At 58.6% G+C, this 18,081-nt stretch overlaps 1 protein-coding gene across 2 annotated transcripts in view; it reads right to left on the minus strand.

Annotated features, from left to right (window-relative positions):
* Positions 1-573: 573 nt before the first annotated feature.
* Positions 574-18,081, minus strand: part of TNFRSF1B (TNF receptor superfamily member 1B) — a 32,862-nt gene continuing 15,354 nt past the window's right edge. Inside the window, exons 2-10 of one of the 2 annotated variants that reach the window (XM_032393421.1) lie at positions 15,946-16,045; positions 14,062-14,190; positions 13,184-13,333; positions 12,582-12,675; positions 11,908-12,146; positions 11,310-11,387; positions 10,690-10,724; positions 5,210-5,417; positions 574-2,602 (exon numbers count right to left, since the gene is read on the minus strand). In XM_032393421.1, coding sequence (XP_032249312.1) covers positions 2,322-2,602; positions 5,210-5,417; positions 10,690-10,724; positions 11,310-11,387; positions 11,908-12,146; positions 12,582-12,675; positions 13,184-13,333; positions 14,062-14,190; positions 15,946-16,045 — 1,314 coding nt within the window. In that variant the 3' untranslated portion in view covers positions 574-2,321. Of the gene's footprint in view, positions 2,606-5,209; positions 5,418-10,689; positions 10,725-11,309; positions 11,388-11,907; positions 12,147-12,581; positions 12,676-13,183; positions 13,334-14,061; positions 14,191-15,945; positions 16,046-18,081 lie in introns of both variants that reach the window. The other variant, XM_032393413.1, reaches the window with a different exon arrangement.

The following is an 18,081-nucleotide window of genomic DNA, read 5'->3' on the forward strand; positions in this document are numbered from 1 at the left end:
TGTGACCCAGGAAAAGGGGTGACTGACCCAGGGGCTGGCTGAGTGAATTCAAGGGCCAGGGCCTCGCCCCCTCCTGGCCTTTACAGGAACTCCCTTTGCCTGCAGTTGTTCTGCAAAACTGCCCCTCACATCCGGAACGATCCCCTGGCTGTGCCCGCAGGGCCCTCCTCCGTACTCCCGGAGCTGCCCCCCACCCCCACGCTCCTCTGAGCACGCTGTGATGGGCCTCGCAGGTGTCACCAGACTGGAGGCTCCTGGAGGCCAGAGTCTCACTCCCCTAAGTGAGGAGGGGGGCTGCATGTGAACAAGCAGATCTGCAGAGACCCCAGTTCACCCCAGGAGCCGATGACACTGAGTGACAGGGCCTGTGATGAGAGTGATTCCGGGCCTGCGGGAGTGGCCAGGCTCTCAGCAAGCGCAGCTGTACTTCTGGGGAGCTTCTGGAGTCCAGGGACAGCACTGGCCAGCCAGTCCAGTGGCCAAGACTCCATCTTCCCCTACACATTGGTGGCCGGCAAGTGGGACCACGGACAAACCCCAGCTCAGACCCAAAGCCAGAGCCAGGAGTCAATGTGTAAAACAAACGAGAGGTTTATTTAGAAGCAGGAATGCTGTCCAGTATGTACAGTACAAATCTGTCTTGGGATCAACACAAGCCTGGGAACTGAGGCCACATCCAGAAAGGGCCTCCTTCCAATCCAGAGCAGCCCTGGGGAAGAGCAGTGAGGCTGAGGTCCTCCCAGGGCGCTCCACCAGGGGGCAGACACGCTCCATCGCCACACGGCGTCCAATGCGGGCAGAGCCCGCAGGCGGAGACCCCCGCCAGGCCAGGCCGTGGGACATCCTGACTCCAAGCGAATCCTGATTTCAGGGAAGCTTTTACTTTCTCTTCATGGTAAAGGCTGGACTCTCCTACCCTCCAAAAGTCAGCTGCCAAGGTCCAAGTCCAGTGGACATTTTCAACAAGGGATCCAAGTACCTGGGACCCAACTGGCTTCTCCAGGAGTCCCCTCTTTCTTCCAGAAGCCGGTCCAGGCTGCACTCGTCCATGGTCCGCAGGACTCGGGCATGCGTTTGGGGGAAGCGGAATGACTCTTTAATGGAAAAGAATCCTTGACAAAATTGCTGATTCCAGCTGCCTCGGGCAGGCCATTCAACCCAGCAACATGGCCACCCAGACCGGCAGCACACGACAGACACACGGACACGAGACTGGCTCTCAGCAGCCCACGTCCACTTGAGATCACGGCAGACACAATACCCAAGTGGCCCCGTGGTTTCCCTGGGGCCTGGGACTCCAGGCGGGGGGTGGGGGTTGAGGGGCAGAGGAGCACCTCCTCGGGAGGCAGAGGAAGGTCCAGGCTGAGGTAGGAGGAGAGACGGCTGAGGGCCTCAGTCATCCCCAGTTCCTGAAATTCCCTGACAGGAGGTGTGGCCTCGCAACGACACCCCAAACCCGGAGGGAAGGAGGAGGGGCCCGAGCTGTAGGTAAACTGGAGTGAAGGTCAAAAGCAGAGAACAGCGCACTCTTGAGTTTGGCTTTGTAGTTTCGTTGGCTTGTTTGCCTACGTGGTGTTTTTTTTGTTTTGTTTGTTTTTTAATTGCCCCACGTTAAAGTTGGCAGATTTTCGGCTAGAGGTTTGCCGTCTTGCCCGGACTACAGGACTCACGCAGGCTGCTGGCTGGGCCCGCTGGTTTTCCCACCATTGTGCAAGAGGTGAAGCTGGTAGGAATGGATCTGGAGGTGGTACCAGCTAGCGGGGGGCGGGGGGACCCCTGCTGCCATCGCCGCCCCCTCCCTGCACAGAACCATCCGATCAATGACACCCCCCACCCCAGCCCGGCCCCCGCTGGGACCATCCTGTAGTCTCAGCATTCAGGCTCAAGCACTGCCCCTTTCTCCACGGCCCCTTCTCCGTGGATGACTCACGCAGCGTCCCTCCTCCCCAGCAGGCCCCGCTGGAAGGCAGGATGCTGGGGCCTCCCAGGAAGCCTGAGCTGGGTAGAGCCCAGCGATCAGAAACAAAATAAGGGCTCACAGGGCCAGCTGGGGGGCGGCTCTCAGAGCAGCAGGGGCTGGCTCCAGGCCGGCCAGCACGGCCGTGTCCAGCTAGCCTTCTGAGAAGGACGCACACCGTGACAAGAGCAGTTTTCCACCATTCTCCCCGCCTCGCCCTTCTGCCAGCAGACAAGAAAGGCTGAGGCTGTGGGGGCCACGAAAGGAATGTGGCTCAGAAAGAGCCAGAGTCCTGCAGGGTGGGGGGCCTAGAAGGACCAAGGAACAGCCCACCTCGGCTGAGACCCGACTCATGCCAGTCTGGCTAACTGGACTTCATCCCAGCGTCAGGCACACCAAGGGGCAGGGGCTTGTCCTCTGAGGTCTCCAGCAGAGTCTCTGGAGCCCCTGGCTGGGACTGAAAAGGGCATTCTTCCTTGGAGAAGGGGACCTGCTCATCATCTGGGGAGTCGGAGGGGCTGGCGTCCACGTCCCCCGTCGTGTAGCTGGCCTGCGAGGCACACGGAGCACCGTGGTCGGAACCACTGCACACATTCACGATGCAGGTGACGTTGACCTGGGTCCCATGGCCGCCAGAGGAAGGCTCTGCTGAACAGAAGATGGGGGAGGGCGGTCAGTGGGGAGTGGGGGTGGGGGGTCCTGGAGTGGAGGAGGTCTTCCTGGTCTGTCTGCTGCCCGAGACACATTAAGACAAAAGGGTCAAGAGGAGCGCCCGGCCAAGAGCCTAGATAGAGGCCATGGTTCTAGCCTAGCTCTGCTATGTAACCTCGGGCAAGTCACTTAACCTTCACATGTCCGTTTCCTCATCTGTCAAATAATTTCTAGCTCAACTCACCCCATAGATGGGAGGAGCCAGTTATATAAAGCAGGTGAAGGTTCTCGGAGGACCAAACACACTCCCCGCAAAGAATCAGAGAAGTGAGCAGAGACAGGAAGTATACGTTACAGAACACTGGTCAAGCAACCAAGAGGAGTTCCCTTCCCGTAGCTGCAGGAAGCCTCGGCAGCCCTGGCCGGACCAACCAGGAAAAGGCCGGACTCCTCCGTCAGCGGCCCCTTATCTGCTGGCCACCAAGTCAACATCAAAGGGTTTGGAAATTGCTCCCTTATGGAGATGAAACATTGACCGTGACGTTGTCTTCCTTCGCAACAACTGTTTCCTCCGCGCCGGGCTGCTTCTGTGATTTCATAAATCTGGGATTCCAGAATGGGGTGGGTGATGGATTGGCCTCATCACTGAGGCCAGGATGCCTGGGGCGGGTTCATGCCCACCTTCGCGCCCGGTCCAGTGGGCACCTGCGTTTCCTAACTAGTTGGTGAGGGACTGAATGCTGGATGAGCCGAGGAGCTAAGTGTAAGGGGCTGGATGCACGCTAGCCCCTCTAAGAGGGAGAGCTGCTCCTGCTATCACTGGGGGACTTGCCCCATCTGGGGTGGGGGGGCATGCGTGGCATCTGGGGTGCATGGAGAGGGCTGGACGTTTGTTTCCAACTCCAGGGAAGCCTGAAAGCAGGATGGAGCCAGCGAGCTGCTCTGCTCAGAACAGCCCCAAAGAGGCCGAGGGAGGGAGGGCTGAACTCATGGGGCCAGAAGGAAATTTCCACCCTGAGCCCCCACGGCACCTAAATGTCACTCAGTCACCGTGGCCTTTGCACATGGTGAATGAGACACTGCGGGGGCGGATGGCGGACCACGGATGGGGGACCACGAGGGGGCACAGCCATGTGTTCCCACAGTAGAGAGAGGAGCTGGGGTGGGAGGAGAGAGGGGGAGAGCAGAGGTGACACCAGAGAGTCGGGTGGGACAGAGAGCAGGGGGCGGAGGGTAGAAGGGGTGGGCAGCCATGGTCAAGGGTCCACATCTGGGCCACGGAGGAAGGCGCACCAGGATGACCGTGGAAGAGATGTGGCTACGAAAGCAGAAAGATGAATCCCAGAGATGGACAAAGACCAAAAGTTTATATTTGGAGTTCCGTTCACTCATTCAACAAAGGTTTAGGACCACGGGCTACGTCCCTTCCTGGGGGAGCTCTCAGGCCGGGGTGGGGACACCGACAAGACATCAGAATGATGAGGGCAGGCTACAGCGGGGGACACAGAGGTGGGGCACCTCAGTGCAGGTGGCAGTCAGGGAGGGAGCAGTCCTAGAAGCAGGTGACAGGTAGGAAAAGATGTTGTAGCCCTGCCAAGGAGAGGCCATGCTCATCTCCAGACGAGGAAACTGAGGCTGAATTAAGGAGCCTGTCACTACAAGATATACCCAAGGGAGCCTCAGGCTTTCTGGGGGGACCCCGGCAGGGCCTCCCCCCAATGTGGGCACTGAAGCTTCTCACCACGGGTGACCCCATCACAGACCCGGCCCAGGGCAAAATGCATTCTGTGTAAATGGGGCCTCGGCTTCTCCAGAACCCACGAGGTCCCCACAATCCTGATGCCTCAGGCCCAAAGGGACTGGGCAACGGGCCACAGTGAGTGGAGCCCTGAAGACACCCATTTATTCATCCAGCTTTCCACCCAGGGCTCTGGAGCCTGAGAGCCCAGGGGGTATTCCTGGCTCTTCTGTTTACTAGCTATGTGCCCTTGAACAAACTCTTCAACCTCTCTGGGCCTCAGTGTCCTCATCTGCAAAATATAATAGGTTTTAATATGAGAATGTTATAATATTTAATATTATGTAATAATTTATATAACATATATATACAAAATATACATATTGTATATATGTGTGTGTATGTTATATATAACATATAACATATATTATACATAATATATAATACATAATATGTGTTACATATTATATAACATATAACATTATATATCACTGTGTGATAATATAATATTATTATATATTTATATATTATAACATACAGGAAAACTCCCTTCCTGGATATCGGGGACTCAAAGGACAAGCTGGGATTGCCTAGAAGGAAGGGTGTTCCTGGGGAAAGAACCCTCATGGGCAAAGGTGGGCAGGATTTGGTGGGTTCAGAGAAATGAAAGAGGTTTGTGGCTCCGTGTTGCACCCGAGGGGGGGAAGGGAGACGAGGCTGGGTAGTCACGCAGCTGTTCCGATGCCCTGCTGGGAGCTCAGGCCTGGCCCTGCAGGGGAGACCCGGGAGGAGCCAGCCAAGACAGAAACCAGGAAGAAACAGAAAGCAGGGGGAAGGAAGCCAGGTGGGCTCCCGCCTCTCACCTGAGCTGCTGGAGCTGGCGCGGGCCTCCCCGGACCCACTGGCCTTCTCCGCACCTGCTGCCGGCGGCTGGGTCCTGGCAGGCGCCCTCCCGTCTGCGGTGCTGGCTGAGCTCTCCAGGGAGCTGCTGCTGGAGCTGGGGGCGGTGGTCAGCAGGTGCTGTTGCTCGGGGCCCAGGGCACCTCGGGCCTTATCAGCAGGCCCGTGAGGCTGGAGGGGCAGGAGAGGACGGAGAGCGGTCAGCCGGTCGGCCTGTTTCCTCTTCCTTCCTTCCCACACCACGCGCACCCCGTGACATCAGCACTGTGGTTTACGCCGCGCTCCTGCCCACGCGGCACGTTCTCCCCACACTCGGGGCTTTCAGGACGGTGGGATTCTGCATGGTTTCTGTGATTAGCCTCTGGCTGGTCTACCCAAGTGTGAGCCCTGAGAGGGTGGGGGCCGTGTGGCCCTGTTCACCAAATAATCCCGGGTGGGGGGGGAGTCCTTTCATCCTCATTTTGCATCAGGAAACAGAGGCCCAGAGAAGGCGAGTAACTTTCCTAAGGCCACTTCATCAGCACAGGGTGATGTGGCCCAGCCTAGCAGCCGACAGCATGGGCTCTGGACCCACAAGACCATGACTCCATCGCTTACTTAGCTGTGTGACCTTGGACAAGTTACCTAACCTTTCTGTGCCTCCTTTCTTTCCTCTATCAGGGGAGCATTAAAAACCTACCTCCTAGGGTTGTTGTAAAGATTAAATGGCTGAATATTTGTCAAGTGCTCAGAACAATGCCTGTTCCAGAGTAAGCACCACACACCGGTGGGTTTGTTACATGAAAAAGGAGACAGAAGGACCCACGTTCTCATTTGCTGCCCTTGGCCCCTGGCCTGCACAGGACGCGAGGGCCCCGGCTGGGATGGGAACCAAGGCAAATGAAGGGCTGGGGGGATGCAGCCTAGGACAGAAGGGGGAGGTGAGGGTCAAGACGGCAGGCCTTTGCAATAGGGATGGGGGCGTGTCGGCCCCCCCTCCCCAGGAAAGGCTGTGACCCCTTGGCCTCACTCCTGCTCCCCAGGGAGCAACAATTTCAAGTGTGCTCTGGCCAATCACCGCAGCCCCCCAGGCCTGAGCCCCGCCTATGACGGCTTCTCCCACAGATGAGCCTGCCCCAGCCCTCAACTCCCTGAGGCCGGCCCACTGTCATCAGGACTGAAGGATCTATTTTACAAGCTGTCCCTTGAGGCCACCCAGTCCCAGGGAGGGTGAGTCCCCAGCTCCCTGTCACACGGCTGGTCTGGTCTGTGGCAGAGGCACAATAAAGCCCAGAAGTAGCAGAGAGATGCTGCCTTCCCTCGGCGTCCTGCCTCCCTGGGTTATGGTCCCCAGCTTTGGAGAGATGGAGGGCATTTCAAGTTCAGACTGAACCTTTGGCCATTGGATGGCACTCCTACCCCTGCTCCAAGCTTGGACAGGCAGGAGAAGGTGGGACAGGAGGAACATCCAAATGTCATTTCTCACTACCCCCAAAGAAGGGGCTTTTGGGGCCAGTATCCTGCTCCTCTGCTCGTGGCTAGGGCTGGACAGAACAGAAACCCCCAAAGGTCACAGTCCGCCTCCTTCCCCCAAAGCCACAAGTTGCAAAGTTCAAGTAGGCTCTGAGTGGGGAAGATGCATCCTGAGTTCTGTTGCTCGGGCTGGGAGGGGAGTACTGAGGAGGCTCACTCAAAAAAACCAGGATTCCAGACAGCCAGCCCCACCATGGGCAGAAGCTGAGACCCTGGCAGAGCCACCAGCTGGGTCCTCCAGATTCCCACAGCTTCCATGTCTGTCTGGGTGCGCGTGTGCTCATGACACCCACACATCTGTACGTACGGGGTGGGGGCGGGGGTGGGAAGTGTGCCCACGCACCTGTCTGCAGGGGGGTGCACATCTGTGAGTGGTGCAGGTACTGTGCGTGCTGGGGCTGGTGAAGAGAGGCCCTCCTAGGCTGGTGTCTCGGGCCACTCGCATTAGCTGTGTGACCTTGGGAAAGTTACTTAATCCTCTGAGCCCAAATATCCTCGGCAAGACAATTGGGGCAATAATCCTACTGCCTGGGTCGTAGTCTGGTTGTGAGACTAAGCAATGCTCAGAACTGTGCCTGGCCACGCTCGGCGCCTCACAAACGTGAGCCCACGCAGCAGTGCGTCCGTGGAGTGACCGCGGGCGAGCTCACACGTGTGGGTATGCCGGCCTCTTCCAGACGAAGGGAAGTCACTGTCCCGCCATGCCTTGGGGTTTACCTCTGCAGCACGAGGGGGCAGGAGGCGCTGGGTCTCCACTCTCTCCACCCCAGTGGCCCCTGGGCTGGAGCCTGACCAGGCAGCCTCCTCGCAGGGACAGCCGAGGAAGAACGGGGCTAAGCGTGGGGGCTGCCGGGTCAGGCTCCAGCCCCGGGGAGGAGGCCCCGGCTGTGGGGGGCAGGCCCTGCTGGGGGCTGAAAGTCGGCCTTGGCCGAACGGCATGGCGGGAAGTGGGCAGAGCCTGCAGATTCCCACGGAGCTCCCAACCCAGGCTCGGCCACTCACCCAGGTGTCTAACCTTACACGGGTCCCTGAACCGCCCCGAGTCTGTCTCCTCACCGGTAACGTGGAATCGGTGGTAGCGCTTCCCTCAAGGGGCTGCGTGAGCACTCAGTGGCTGGGCGCAGGCGAAAGGCCTGGCGTGGCTCCCGTGCTGGCTCCCGGCTTAGCAGTGAGCTCCCGGCTTAGCAGTGAGTGAGCTCCCGGCTAAGCAGTGAGTGCAGTGAGTGAGCTCCTGGCTAAGCAGTGAGTGCAGTGAGTGAGCTCCTGGCTTAGCGGTGAGTGAGCTCCCGGCTAAGCGGTGAGTGCAGTGAGTGAGCTCCCGGCTAAGCAGTGAGTGCAGTGAGTGAGCTCCTGGCTAAGGATGAGTGCAGTGAGTGAGGTCCCAGCTAAGCAGTGAGTGCAGTGAGTGAGCTCCCGGCTTAGCAGTGAGTGCAGTGAGTGAGCTCCCGGCTTAGCAGTGAGTGAGCTCCCGGCTAAGCAGTGAGTGCAGTGAGTGAGCTCCCGGCTAAGCAGTGAGTGCAGTGAGTGAGCTCCCGGCTAAGCAGTGAGTGCAGTGAGTGAGCTCCCGGCTAAGCAGTGAGTGAGCTCCCGGCTAAGCAGTGAGTGCAGTGAGTGAGCTCCCGGCTAAGCAGTGAGTGCAGTGAGTGAGCTCCCGGCTAAGCAGTGAGTGCAGTGAGTGAGCTCCCGCCTTGCGGTGAGTGCAGTGAGTGAGCTCCCGGCTAAGTGGTGAGTGAGCTCCTGGCTAAGCAGTGAGTGCAGTGAGTGAGCTCCCGGCTTAGCGGTGGGTGCAGTGAGTGAGCTCCCGGCTAAGCGGTGAGTGAGCTCCTGGCTAAGCAGTGAGTGCAGTGAGTGAGCTCCCGGCTAAGCAGTGAGTGCAGTGAGAGAGCGTCCGGCTAAGCGGCGAGTGAGCTCTCAGGGGCTCGGAACCAGCCATGGTGGGAATGTGTACGATGGTGTGAGCAAACACCACAAATCAGAGTCTGCATTTTTGGTTTTTGGGTTTTTTTTAGCTGCCCAGAGAGCCAGTTACCAGCACACCACTGGGCTCTATGCTCAACCTCACTCAACAAATAATCGAGTTACACTCGGTGAACAAGAAACTCAGTGGACGCAAAGGGGAAGTGGAGGCCACTGGCCATGGCTGAGACACCTTTGCTGCATCGAGTGTTGGGAACCACTTGGTTGGGACAGACACTGCGGCAGCGGGGAGGCTGGGTGGAGCCCCACCAGGCAGCCGCTGTCAGCACCCCTGAACTGAAGCCAGAAGAAAGGAAGGTGTGGCGTTTGTACCCCGGGGGGGAGGGGAGAAACAGTCTGCACTTCCAGGCCAGTGTGTTTGTCTGCGACAACACAGGACAGGCGGTCCAGGAGTCCAGAGACACGTTGCTGTGTGACCTTGAACAAGTCACGTTCCCTCTCTGCACCTCTTTTCCTGCCAGCAACATCAGGAGCTGAGATCAGTCTCCAGTCCCTACCCAGTCTGACTCCCTGTGTAAACCTTGGGCACTGGGCCACCAAGGGCTGAGCTTTTCCCCAGCATGGTGGTTCTCGATCGGGGGGATTCTGGTCTCCAGGGGACACACAGCAATACCTGGAGACATTTTTGGTTGTCACTCCTGAGAACCGATGCTACGGGCATCTCGTGGGGTGGGGCTAGTGATATTGCTGAAAACCCCCAGTACACAGGACAGTCCCCCCTGCCCCCATGACAAAGAATTATCTGGCCCCAGATATCAAAATTGCTGAAGTTGAGAAACCTTGCCCAAGCAGGACTGGGGACATGGAGGGAGTTCCTCATACTGTTTCCTCATCTGTAAAGTGGGCAAAAATTCTGCCCTGCCAACCAGGTAGAGGTTACAGCAGACGTGGTATACTGGTCCATCCGGCACCCATTCCCAAGCCCTGTCCCTCCCCTCCTCCACCTCAGAGGCTGGGAAAGTAGCTAGGGGTGGTCCCATGCCTCGGCTCTGGCCAGTGAGACAAGAGAAGCCCACCCAGGGCTTCGGGGACAGTGTCTGATTCCTGATAAAAGGCACCATCACCGGCCTGGCCACATTCCCCTCTTCTTTCTGCCTCAGACCCGGAGATCACATACAGAGGGGGGCCCACAATCTCACGAGGTAAGGCCGCAAGCGAGAGAACAGAAGCCGACACGCGGAAGGGGGCAGAGCCTGGGGTCCTGCCGGCCTCACAGAAGGATGCAACTGAGCGGTCCCAGCAGCTGACAAGCCCTGGACTCTCTGGGACGTGAGAAAAATAAAGCCCCTTTGTTTCAAGTCACTTGCAACCAAATAAATGCCTTCCTGAGGAGAAACTGAGGAGCTGCCACACCAGTGTTCTAACAAAAGTCCCTCACAGACCCCACTTTATAAAAAAAAAGATCAAAGGCGAGCTGCTTTGGTCGAAGCGGAGGGCAGGACGCAGGGTCCCAACCCCCAGCCTCCCTCTCAACCCCAGAGACCCCCTCCCAGGTCCTCTCTGGAACACCGGGGTACCCCTCGCACGGCTCCATGAGGAAGAGCTCTGTGAGGCCTCAGGGAGACGCTGAGAACTGTCGCCACCGAGTGAACAGCACAGCCCTCACGTGGGGCTAAGCAGACACTGTCCCCTTCTAATGGTGAGGAGACAAGCGTCGTGAGTAATTTCACGTCTGGCCAACGTCACAACAGGGGTCCATGAGCGGGAGCTTGGCACCAACACCACCGACCCCCTGCTCTCCGATGGGGCACTTCACACTCACCCTCTCGTTTAGCCCAGGGAAGGCTGCCTAACCCCCAAGGACAGACTGGCTGGCCTTCCCTCAGCCCCCCAGGGCGGCACACCGCCTCACACCGGACAGACCAACCTTCAGCATTCACGGCTTCCCGTGGGAATAACACGGCCCAGCAGGAAGGAGAGCAGGGGAGGAGGGGGGAGGCAGAGGGACACTTACCACTTTGGCTTCTCCTTGTAGGCAGAAGGGCTTCTCTGCAAAGAAGAGAGAGGGGACAGACAAGTCAGGGAGAGTGGCTTCCTCAGGTCACACCTGCTCTAACGTGGAGGGCAGCATGCGGCCCAAGCAGAACCGTTCAGAGTAGGCCCAGCCCTGGGCGGCAGCAATCACCCAGCAGACAAGGTACACAGAAGCCCCCGTTCCCAGCTCCCCAGCTGACCCAGCCCTGTCCCATTCCCCTCCACCATGCCCAACTGTTCTCCAGCGTCCCCCTCTTTGCTCATGCTATGGCCTCCCCTTAGCTTGCCTTCTCTGTCCTGCACACGTCTACCCACGGAAATCTGACTCAGCTCCGAAACCACCTGCTTCAGGATTTCCAGACAAGAATCCCAGACTGCCACCCCCTTGGATTGCTCTGATGGCATCTTGCCTCTTAGTAGGTAAGTTAGTGGCCATGCCTTCTGCCCCTGGCTCTGAGCTCCCACGGAACACGGGCTGCCAGTATCCAGCTCCGTCTGACCCACAAGGCTGTGCCCGGTGCTGGACTCACAGGAAGAGCCCCAGAAAAGCTTCCAGAGCAAATGGATGAATGCATGAAAGAGGAAGGAATGAAAACTTACTCTTTTTCTGGGTCATGATGACACAGTTCACCAGCCCTATTATCAGCAGACCCAAGGCTGTCACACCTACAATCAGTCCTGGAAGGAAAAAGAGAAGCTCAAAGCAACTGCAGAAAGCAAACCCAAACGTGCCAGGGGCCAGGCAGCCAAGTCCGTGACCAAAGATGTCTGGGTTGCCACGGGAGGGGCAAGCCCAGTCCAGAGGCTCTCAAATTCAATTACAAGACCAACAAGCTAAAAACTACATACCAGACAAGACATGTCCGTCGGTCACATTCAGCCCCCAGGTCACCACTTTGAGATCTGTGGTCTGATGGAGTCCTAACCCCAGAAGGGAAACCCATGAGGTGACCTGGCCCAGCTCACCGGCTAATGAGTTCATCAGAAATGGCAACCAGGAGACCATCTCCCCTTGCAGATAAAACGCTGACCCCACCTCTCTCACCCAGCGGTTCTTAGTGACAGCACCACGTCTTGGCAGAAGACAGGTCTCACCAGCACCCGCCTCCCAGGACAGAGGACAGGGTCCAGCCCGCAGCAGGCGCTCAGTAAGACTCTGAGAGAGTAGAGAGGCTGAACGAGCCCTCCTGGGACTTACCGATGGGAAGAGAGATGTCGCCTGTGCTGAGCCCTTCAGTGGGGGGGCTTGGAACCATCGGGAACAGAACGGAGGTGCTAGGAGCCGTGCTGGGCCCTGGAGTTGGCTCCCCATGCTGGGACTGCGTGGGCCCCGGCTGGGACGTGGAGGCTGGGCGTGGGGCCGTTCCCAGGGTGGGGGGCACGGAAGTGCAGACTGCATCCATGCTGGCATTGCCAGGGGTGGCCACAGAACTACAGCTGGGGGAGGAGGAGGTTGGGTCAGGGGACAACAGAGGCCAGAAGGGCTCGGCGTGGCTGGGCTCGCTCATGGGGAGCCAGGAGGGCGGGCAAGGAGTCCCAGCAGCCAGGATGCGGGAGAGAGAATTTGTGCCACATCCCCCCTCAGAACGGCCCCTTTCTGTCCCCACTGCCCCCCCCCAGTCCCCATGCCCCCCACCCAGTGCTGACTTCCGGGGCCAGGCTACCATACACCTGCTGGCTGTGCTGGGACCCGCCCACCATGGGACAGAGCCATCCTGGCAGCGAGTAAGGCTCCCCAGTGCCTCAACCCGAGGCAGTGAAGGGGGTGGATTTCAGGTCCCACGGCATGGCCGCTCTGTGCGCTAGACCACAGTCCCCGGGGACCGCCCTGCCCTCCCTGCTCCTCCAGAACCCAATGACTCAGCCACTCACATCCGGTGGGGCCTGCAAGTGTCTGTGGATGACGTCGTGCTGGAGAACGTCCCTGGGGCACAGGGAGTGCACACCACATCTGACGTTGCCGTTCCTTCAGGGAAAAATCGGAACTCGTCACCAACTCAAACTCTTAGTACAATAAGCGGGCCTTGGCGCGGGAGCCCTAGGAGAAGTCTGAGGGGCCTACGGACCTGTCTGCACCTCTGCCCCTTAAAACACACTCGAGGGCATGCACACATGCACGTGAGCGTATGTACACACACGCTCGTGCACGCACGCGCACACCCACACAGCTGGGCACTTTGTTCCTGAACCAATTCTAGTGACTTCCTGGTCTCCGGGATCACGTGGGTTCATCTTCTGGGGGCACCACCTGATTTTCCAGGAACTTCGGGCTTAATCTGATCCCTCTCTGGACCCCTCAAGGCCTAGCACACAGTAGGCGCCTAATCTGGCGTGCTGGCGGAGAGAACGGAAGGGGTAGGGGTGGCCAGCACCTGGCCGCCACTGCCCATGTTCCCAGGTGGGGCTGACGGGTTGACACCCATGAAGGAGAGGCCCCCGGGGGCCCCCGAGGACCGCTGGCCCTGGCCCCATACCTGGTTTGGCCACGCCGAAGCCCGGGCGACACCTGCGCAGCGGCGCGCACAGCCGGCAGCCTTCCTGCCTCCTCAGCGTGCAGTACCAGCCCGGCTTGCAGGTGCAGATCCGGTTCTGCTCCCGAGTGCAGGCTTGAGTCTCCACTTGGTCTACAAGAGCCAGAGGGTAGCCCAGGGTCAGCCCCGCCTCCGCCGGCCCCGCCCACCCCATGCCCACTCCACCCCGCACCCGCCCCCCCCCCAACAGCTAGCTCTGCTCTCATCGGGCTGGCGCAGCCCCCGCAGCTGGGGGCAGAAAGGACACCGGCCGCACGGTCCCAAGGCCTGCGGTCTGGCTCCCTCTCCATGATGGTGCGAGCAAGCACACCTGCTCTCCGAGGCACGGCTTCCTCAGCTCTAAAATGGGCACAAACATTGTGCTGGTGAGACCCCCTGCGGCCCTTGGCCTACCTGCCCCACGGGGCTGTTGGAGAGGATTTGGTGAGACAGAGGAGGAAAATGCCATTGGCAGGGCGCCTGGGTGGCTCAGTCGGTGAAGCACCTGCCTTCCGCTCAGGTCATGATCCCAGGGTCCCGGGATCGAGCCCCGCATGGGGCTCCCTGCTCAGCGGGGAGCCTGCTTCTCCTTCTCCCTGTCCCTCCCCCCACTGCTCGCGGTCTCTCTCTCTCTCAAACAAATATATTAAATCTTAAAAAAAAAAAAAGGAAAGAAAATGGCACTGGTAAACAGGGAAGGGCTGACCCGTACAACCCCATGCTCTGGGGCATGAAGAGAACTGGCCTGGGGTGATCCTAGCCAGCGCTCAGCCCGAGGGGCTGGGCTGCACAGCAGCCGGGGGAAGGTTCCAGGGCCCAGGCCGCTCTCTGAGCCCACTCACCAGTGCTGCAACGGGAACCACAGCTCAAGCACTCATGAACCCAGTTCCAGAGCTGGGTGTATGTGCTGTTCTCACAGCGGGCACACACGGTATCTGAGGTCTTGGTGCAGAACGATCGTGCATGGGAGCCTGAGAAAGCAAGGGCCAGAGGTCAGGGGCTCATCCACCACCCCCCAGGGCCCCCGTCCTGAAGCCTGGGCGGGAAGGCTCTTTGAAAGCGTTCCAAGTCCTTCACCGAGCCATCTCACATCTTGCAGGCTCCCAGCCGTCACTTCATCGCCATAGCCCTGGCGCTCATAAAATGCCTTTTCCTCTGCTCTTTCCAGATGCCTGGGATTCTACCACTGGAACTGCCTGTTGCTAGTCAATCACACTTTAGTGAGAACTGGTTTGCTAGCTCCTTTCTTCTTTACAGTTGGCTAAAATTCTCCACCTGTGGGTGTGAACTAGCAGGACAACTAGTAGGAATGTGGTCCCTGGTTTCCCATCAAGGAAAGTCCCACGAGGACATGGGACTCTTGTGGGTCTGAAGAGAAGGCATGCCAGGAGATGGGAGAACACCAAAGCAAACCTTTAAGGAGTTTCTCTCTTGAGCCTTGAGCCCTATGCTGCCATATTCACCGCTGTGCTAATCCAGTAACTTCTTACAGAGACCTTGCCAGTTAACAGAAAAAGAGTCACTTGTGAGGTCTCTTAAAATGGCTGTGGGAGATGACAGGTACACGTGTGCCCGCCCACACCTCAGGCTAACGGCTCAAGGGCCCTCCAATGGCTTCCTAGCTTTTGTAGAATAAAATCTAAGCTCTTACCATGGTCCCTGCTAACTTACTCTCTCTGGGCCACACACTGGCCTCACTGTTCCTCAGGTTCACCATGTAGGCTCCCACCTCAGGGCCTTTGCACTTGCTGTTCCTCCAACCTGGCAGGCTGTTCCCTGTATATTTGTATAACCCACTCCCTCACCTCCTACATGTCTCCGCCCAAGTGCGGGCTCTTCAGAAAGGCCCCCCCGACCACCCCGTACCAGACCGCATGTCCTGCTCCATCTGTCTCCATTGGCTTTACCCTGCCCTGTTTCCTTCACAGCATTTACTCTCTGATAGGACCACACATCTATTTCCTCTGTTGGCTTCTTTGCCTGTGCCTCTATTAGATGCAAAATCCACGAGGGTGAGGATTTTGTCTGCCCTGCTCTCGGTTGTACTCCCAGCACTTAGAACAGCGCCTGACACTTAGATGGCGCTTTATAAATAGTATAGGGATGCATGTATCAACAAATGAGTAGATGGATGACACCAGGAGTTGAGCCACTCAGCTTTCCCAACTGGGGTTAGGCCTCAGGCCCACCATCCGTGAAATGGGTAAGCACGCACTGACTGGGCCATATATGTACTGAACCCCCACTATGTGCCAGGCACTCTGCCAGGCGCTGGGATTCAGTGGAGAACAAGCCCACGGTCCCTGTCCCAGAGGAGCGCACAGTGGAGCTGACAAAAGAGGAACCAGGCCATGACCGCAGGGTGAAGAGTAGCTGCCATGGGGGATGCCCAGGGGCCAGTGGGAGCTCAAAGGAGGGGCCAGATCTGACCAGGCAGTGTGAGCAGGCTTCCTGGAGGAGGGGTACGTCTAAGCTGAGGTCTACAGGAAAAGTAGGAGTTAACCTGGGGAAGGGAGTTGGGAATTAGGCCAGGATGAGGGAACAGAATGTGCCAAGGCCCTGAGGCGAGAGGCAACATGGGGCCAATTCATGGAACTAGAAGGAATTCAGTTCGAACTGAGGGCCATGACCCTACCCCGCTCCGAGCCCCCACACACGCTCCCTGCAAGGCGCCAGCCCCCAGGGCCCCAGGCGTCCAGGAGTCAGGGCCCCAGGCTGCCCCTCACCCGGCGGACACGTGCTGCAGCACATCTGGGCCCTCTGGTCGAAGTACTCTCTGTGCCGGCACACGCTTCCAGGCTCCGGAGCATAGGGGAGCGACGTGACCTGAAGAGGGAAGGGAAGGACAGCCATGAGCACGGCCACCCCTGGATCCCGTCACCCCTAACACCACAGGACGGGGTCCTGTGGCCGCGAGTGTTTGGCCCTCTCCCGCTGGTGCTCTGCTGACGTGGGGGCTTCTCCCTTTGAGGGGAAGGTGGACAGGAGAGTCCCCACTTTCTTGTACTGCCTCTTGTCCCTCCCTTGCGGGCGCACACGCATGCGGGCAGGTGGTGGCCCCGAGCCAGCTGGCCAGAGCATCCAGCTAGCTCCTCAAACACTTCAGGGGACAGAGGTGGGGCGCGGGAGCTGCCAGAAGGCGGTGGCTTCAGTCACAGAGGACCACGGTGCTCAGCACAAAGCGGCCCTCTGCCTAGGATGCCTCCTACTCCCTCCTGCGCCTGGAATCACCCCCTTGGTGCTTCCAGCTGAGTGCTGCCTCCTCTGGGAAGCCCTCCCTGACTCCTCCAAGCTGTGTCAGGTTCCTCCCCCTCTGGGCTCTCTCCGAACACTGGATATGGCCCCTTCGGACAATCAGCTCATTATGCTAAAGTGGGGTAGGGGGGTGCATGTGCACCTGCACACGTGTGCCCACGTACACGCACGTGTGCCCCCACATACACACATGCACCACAAACATCTGTGACGCAGGGGACAGAAATAGCGGCCTCACCATCTCTGGACCCTCAGACTCCAACACAGGGCCCACACAGCATCGGGGCTCAGTCAATGAATGGCGGTTGATGACAATACCAACATGACCATGCCCTGAGCACTTATGGGGTGCCAGGTGCTGATCCAAATGCTCCAGGTGCTGTAGGCAGTGGATGCTATCGCCCCCCACTCAGATCCTCTTGTACCCACAGGGTGCCCAGCCCCCAGCCGCCCTCGGTGTTGACTGGTAAGGGCCCCGGCCTCCCTGCAGGACCGACACTGTGTACAGTTCATGCTCCAGAGACCCCCCCCCCGGCGGGTCAGGCTGCAGGGAAGTGGCCTTGACCTTCCCCTACACAAACGCACTGCCTAGGAGTCAGGACTGCCAGAGCCTTGACCGGGCCCTGCCGCACACAGCTCAGGGCCAACAGCTGGAAGTCACTGGGGGGAGGCGCAGAGATGACCCCTGGGGCTGGGGTTCCCTGCAACAGAGTGATCTGTGGCTCTTCCTGCCCGCACGCCTTTGCCCCAACTGCCTCCTCCACCTGGAACAGCTTCACGCTTCCTCGGACAAAATTCCACGTATGTCTTCTGACAGCAGCCCCCCCTTGAAGGCTTCCCAGCCCACACACCACCCTGAATCATCACTTGGACCCAGAATCCCGACCTCCTCCTTCAGGGCTCCTGGCACACAGGGCTGGGCCCCCACTAGCTGGGTGTCCTCCAAGCCTGTGGGTTGGGCGTAACTCTTTGTTACTACTCCAGAGCCTGGCATGTAGTAGGTGTTCAGGGGTCCCTAACCTAAGCAGTGGGCTTCATTACAATGTCATTCCTCAAGGGATCCATTCCAGCACCACGGCCACGAAGCATAAACAGCGGGTGCATCCATCACGCTGGCCTGGCCCTGAAGCCCACCCTCCATCCCAGGGCCAGTGCCAAACCCCCTCTAGTGAGGCTGGGAAAGACACAGGCTAGCAAGGGAAGTGGGAACCATTCCGCATGACACAGAGCCTAAAAAAGTGACTTCCATCCCATCTGGACTACAAGCTTGCATGCCCGTGGCTTTGCATATGCATGCACGTGAGTACACACACACACACGCTCAATCCCAGTCCTTCTTCCTTCCCCGTTTGGTCCTGGAGTGGGCTGGACAAAAGGGGAAGGAAGCAAGGCCCCTTATCAGGGCTCCTCACAGTTGGGGGTGAGGCTCACTTCAGTGTCCAAAACATCTGGGGGGCCTGTACTAATGATGTTCCTAATGATCCCCACCCCAACAAATGGGACAGATGCTCAGGGAGTGGGCCCAGGAAGCTGTATTGTTACAGAAAGAAAGAAAAAGAACCCCCAACCCCAAGCAATTCTGATGCTCTGCTGCTGAACATACCCGA

The sequence above is a fragment of the Phoca vitulina genome, unplaced genomic scaffold (assembly GCF_004348235.1).
Source record: "Phoca vitulina isolate PV1807 unplaced genomic scaffold, GSC_HSeal_1.0 scaffold2, whole genome shotgun sequence".
NCBI lineage: Eukaryota > Metazoa > Chordata > Mammalia > Carnivora > Phocidae > Phoca > Phoca vitulina.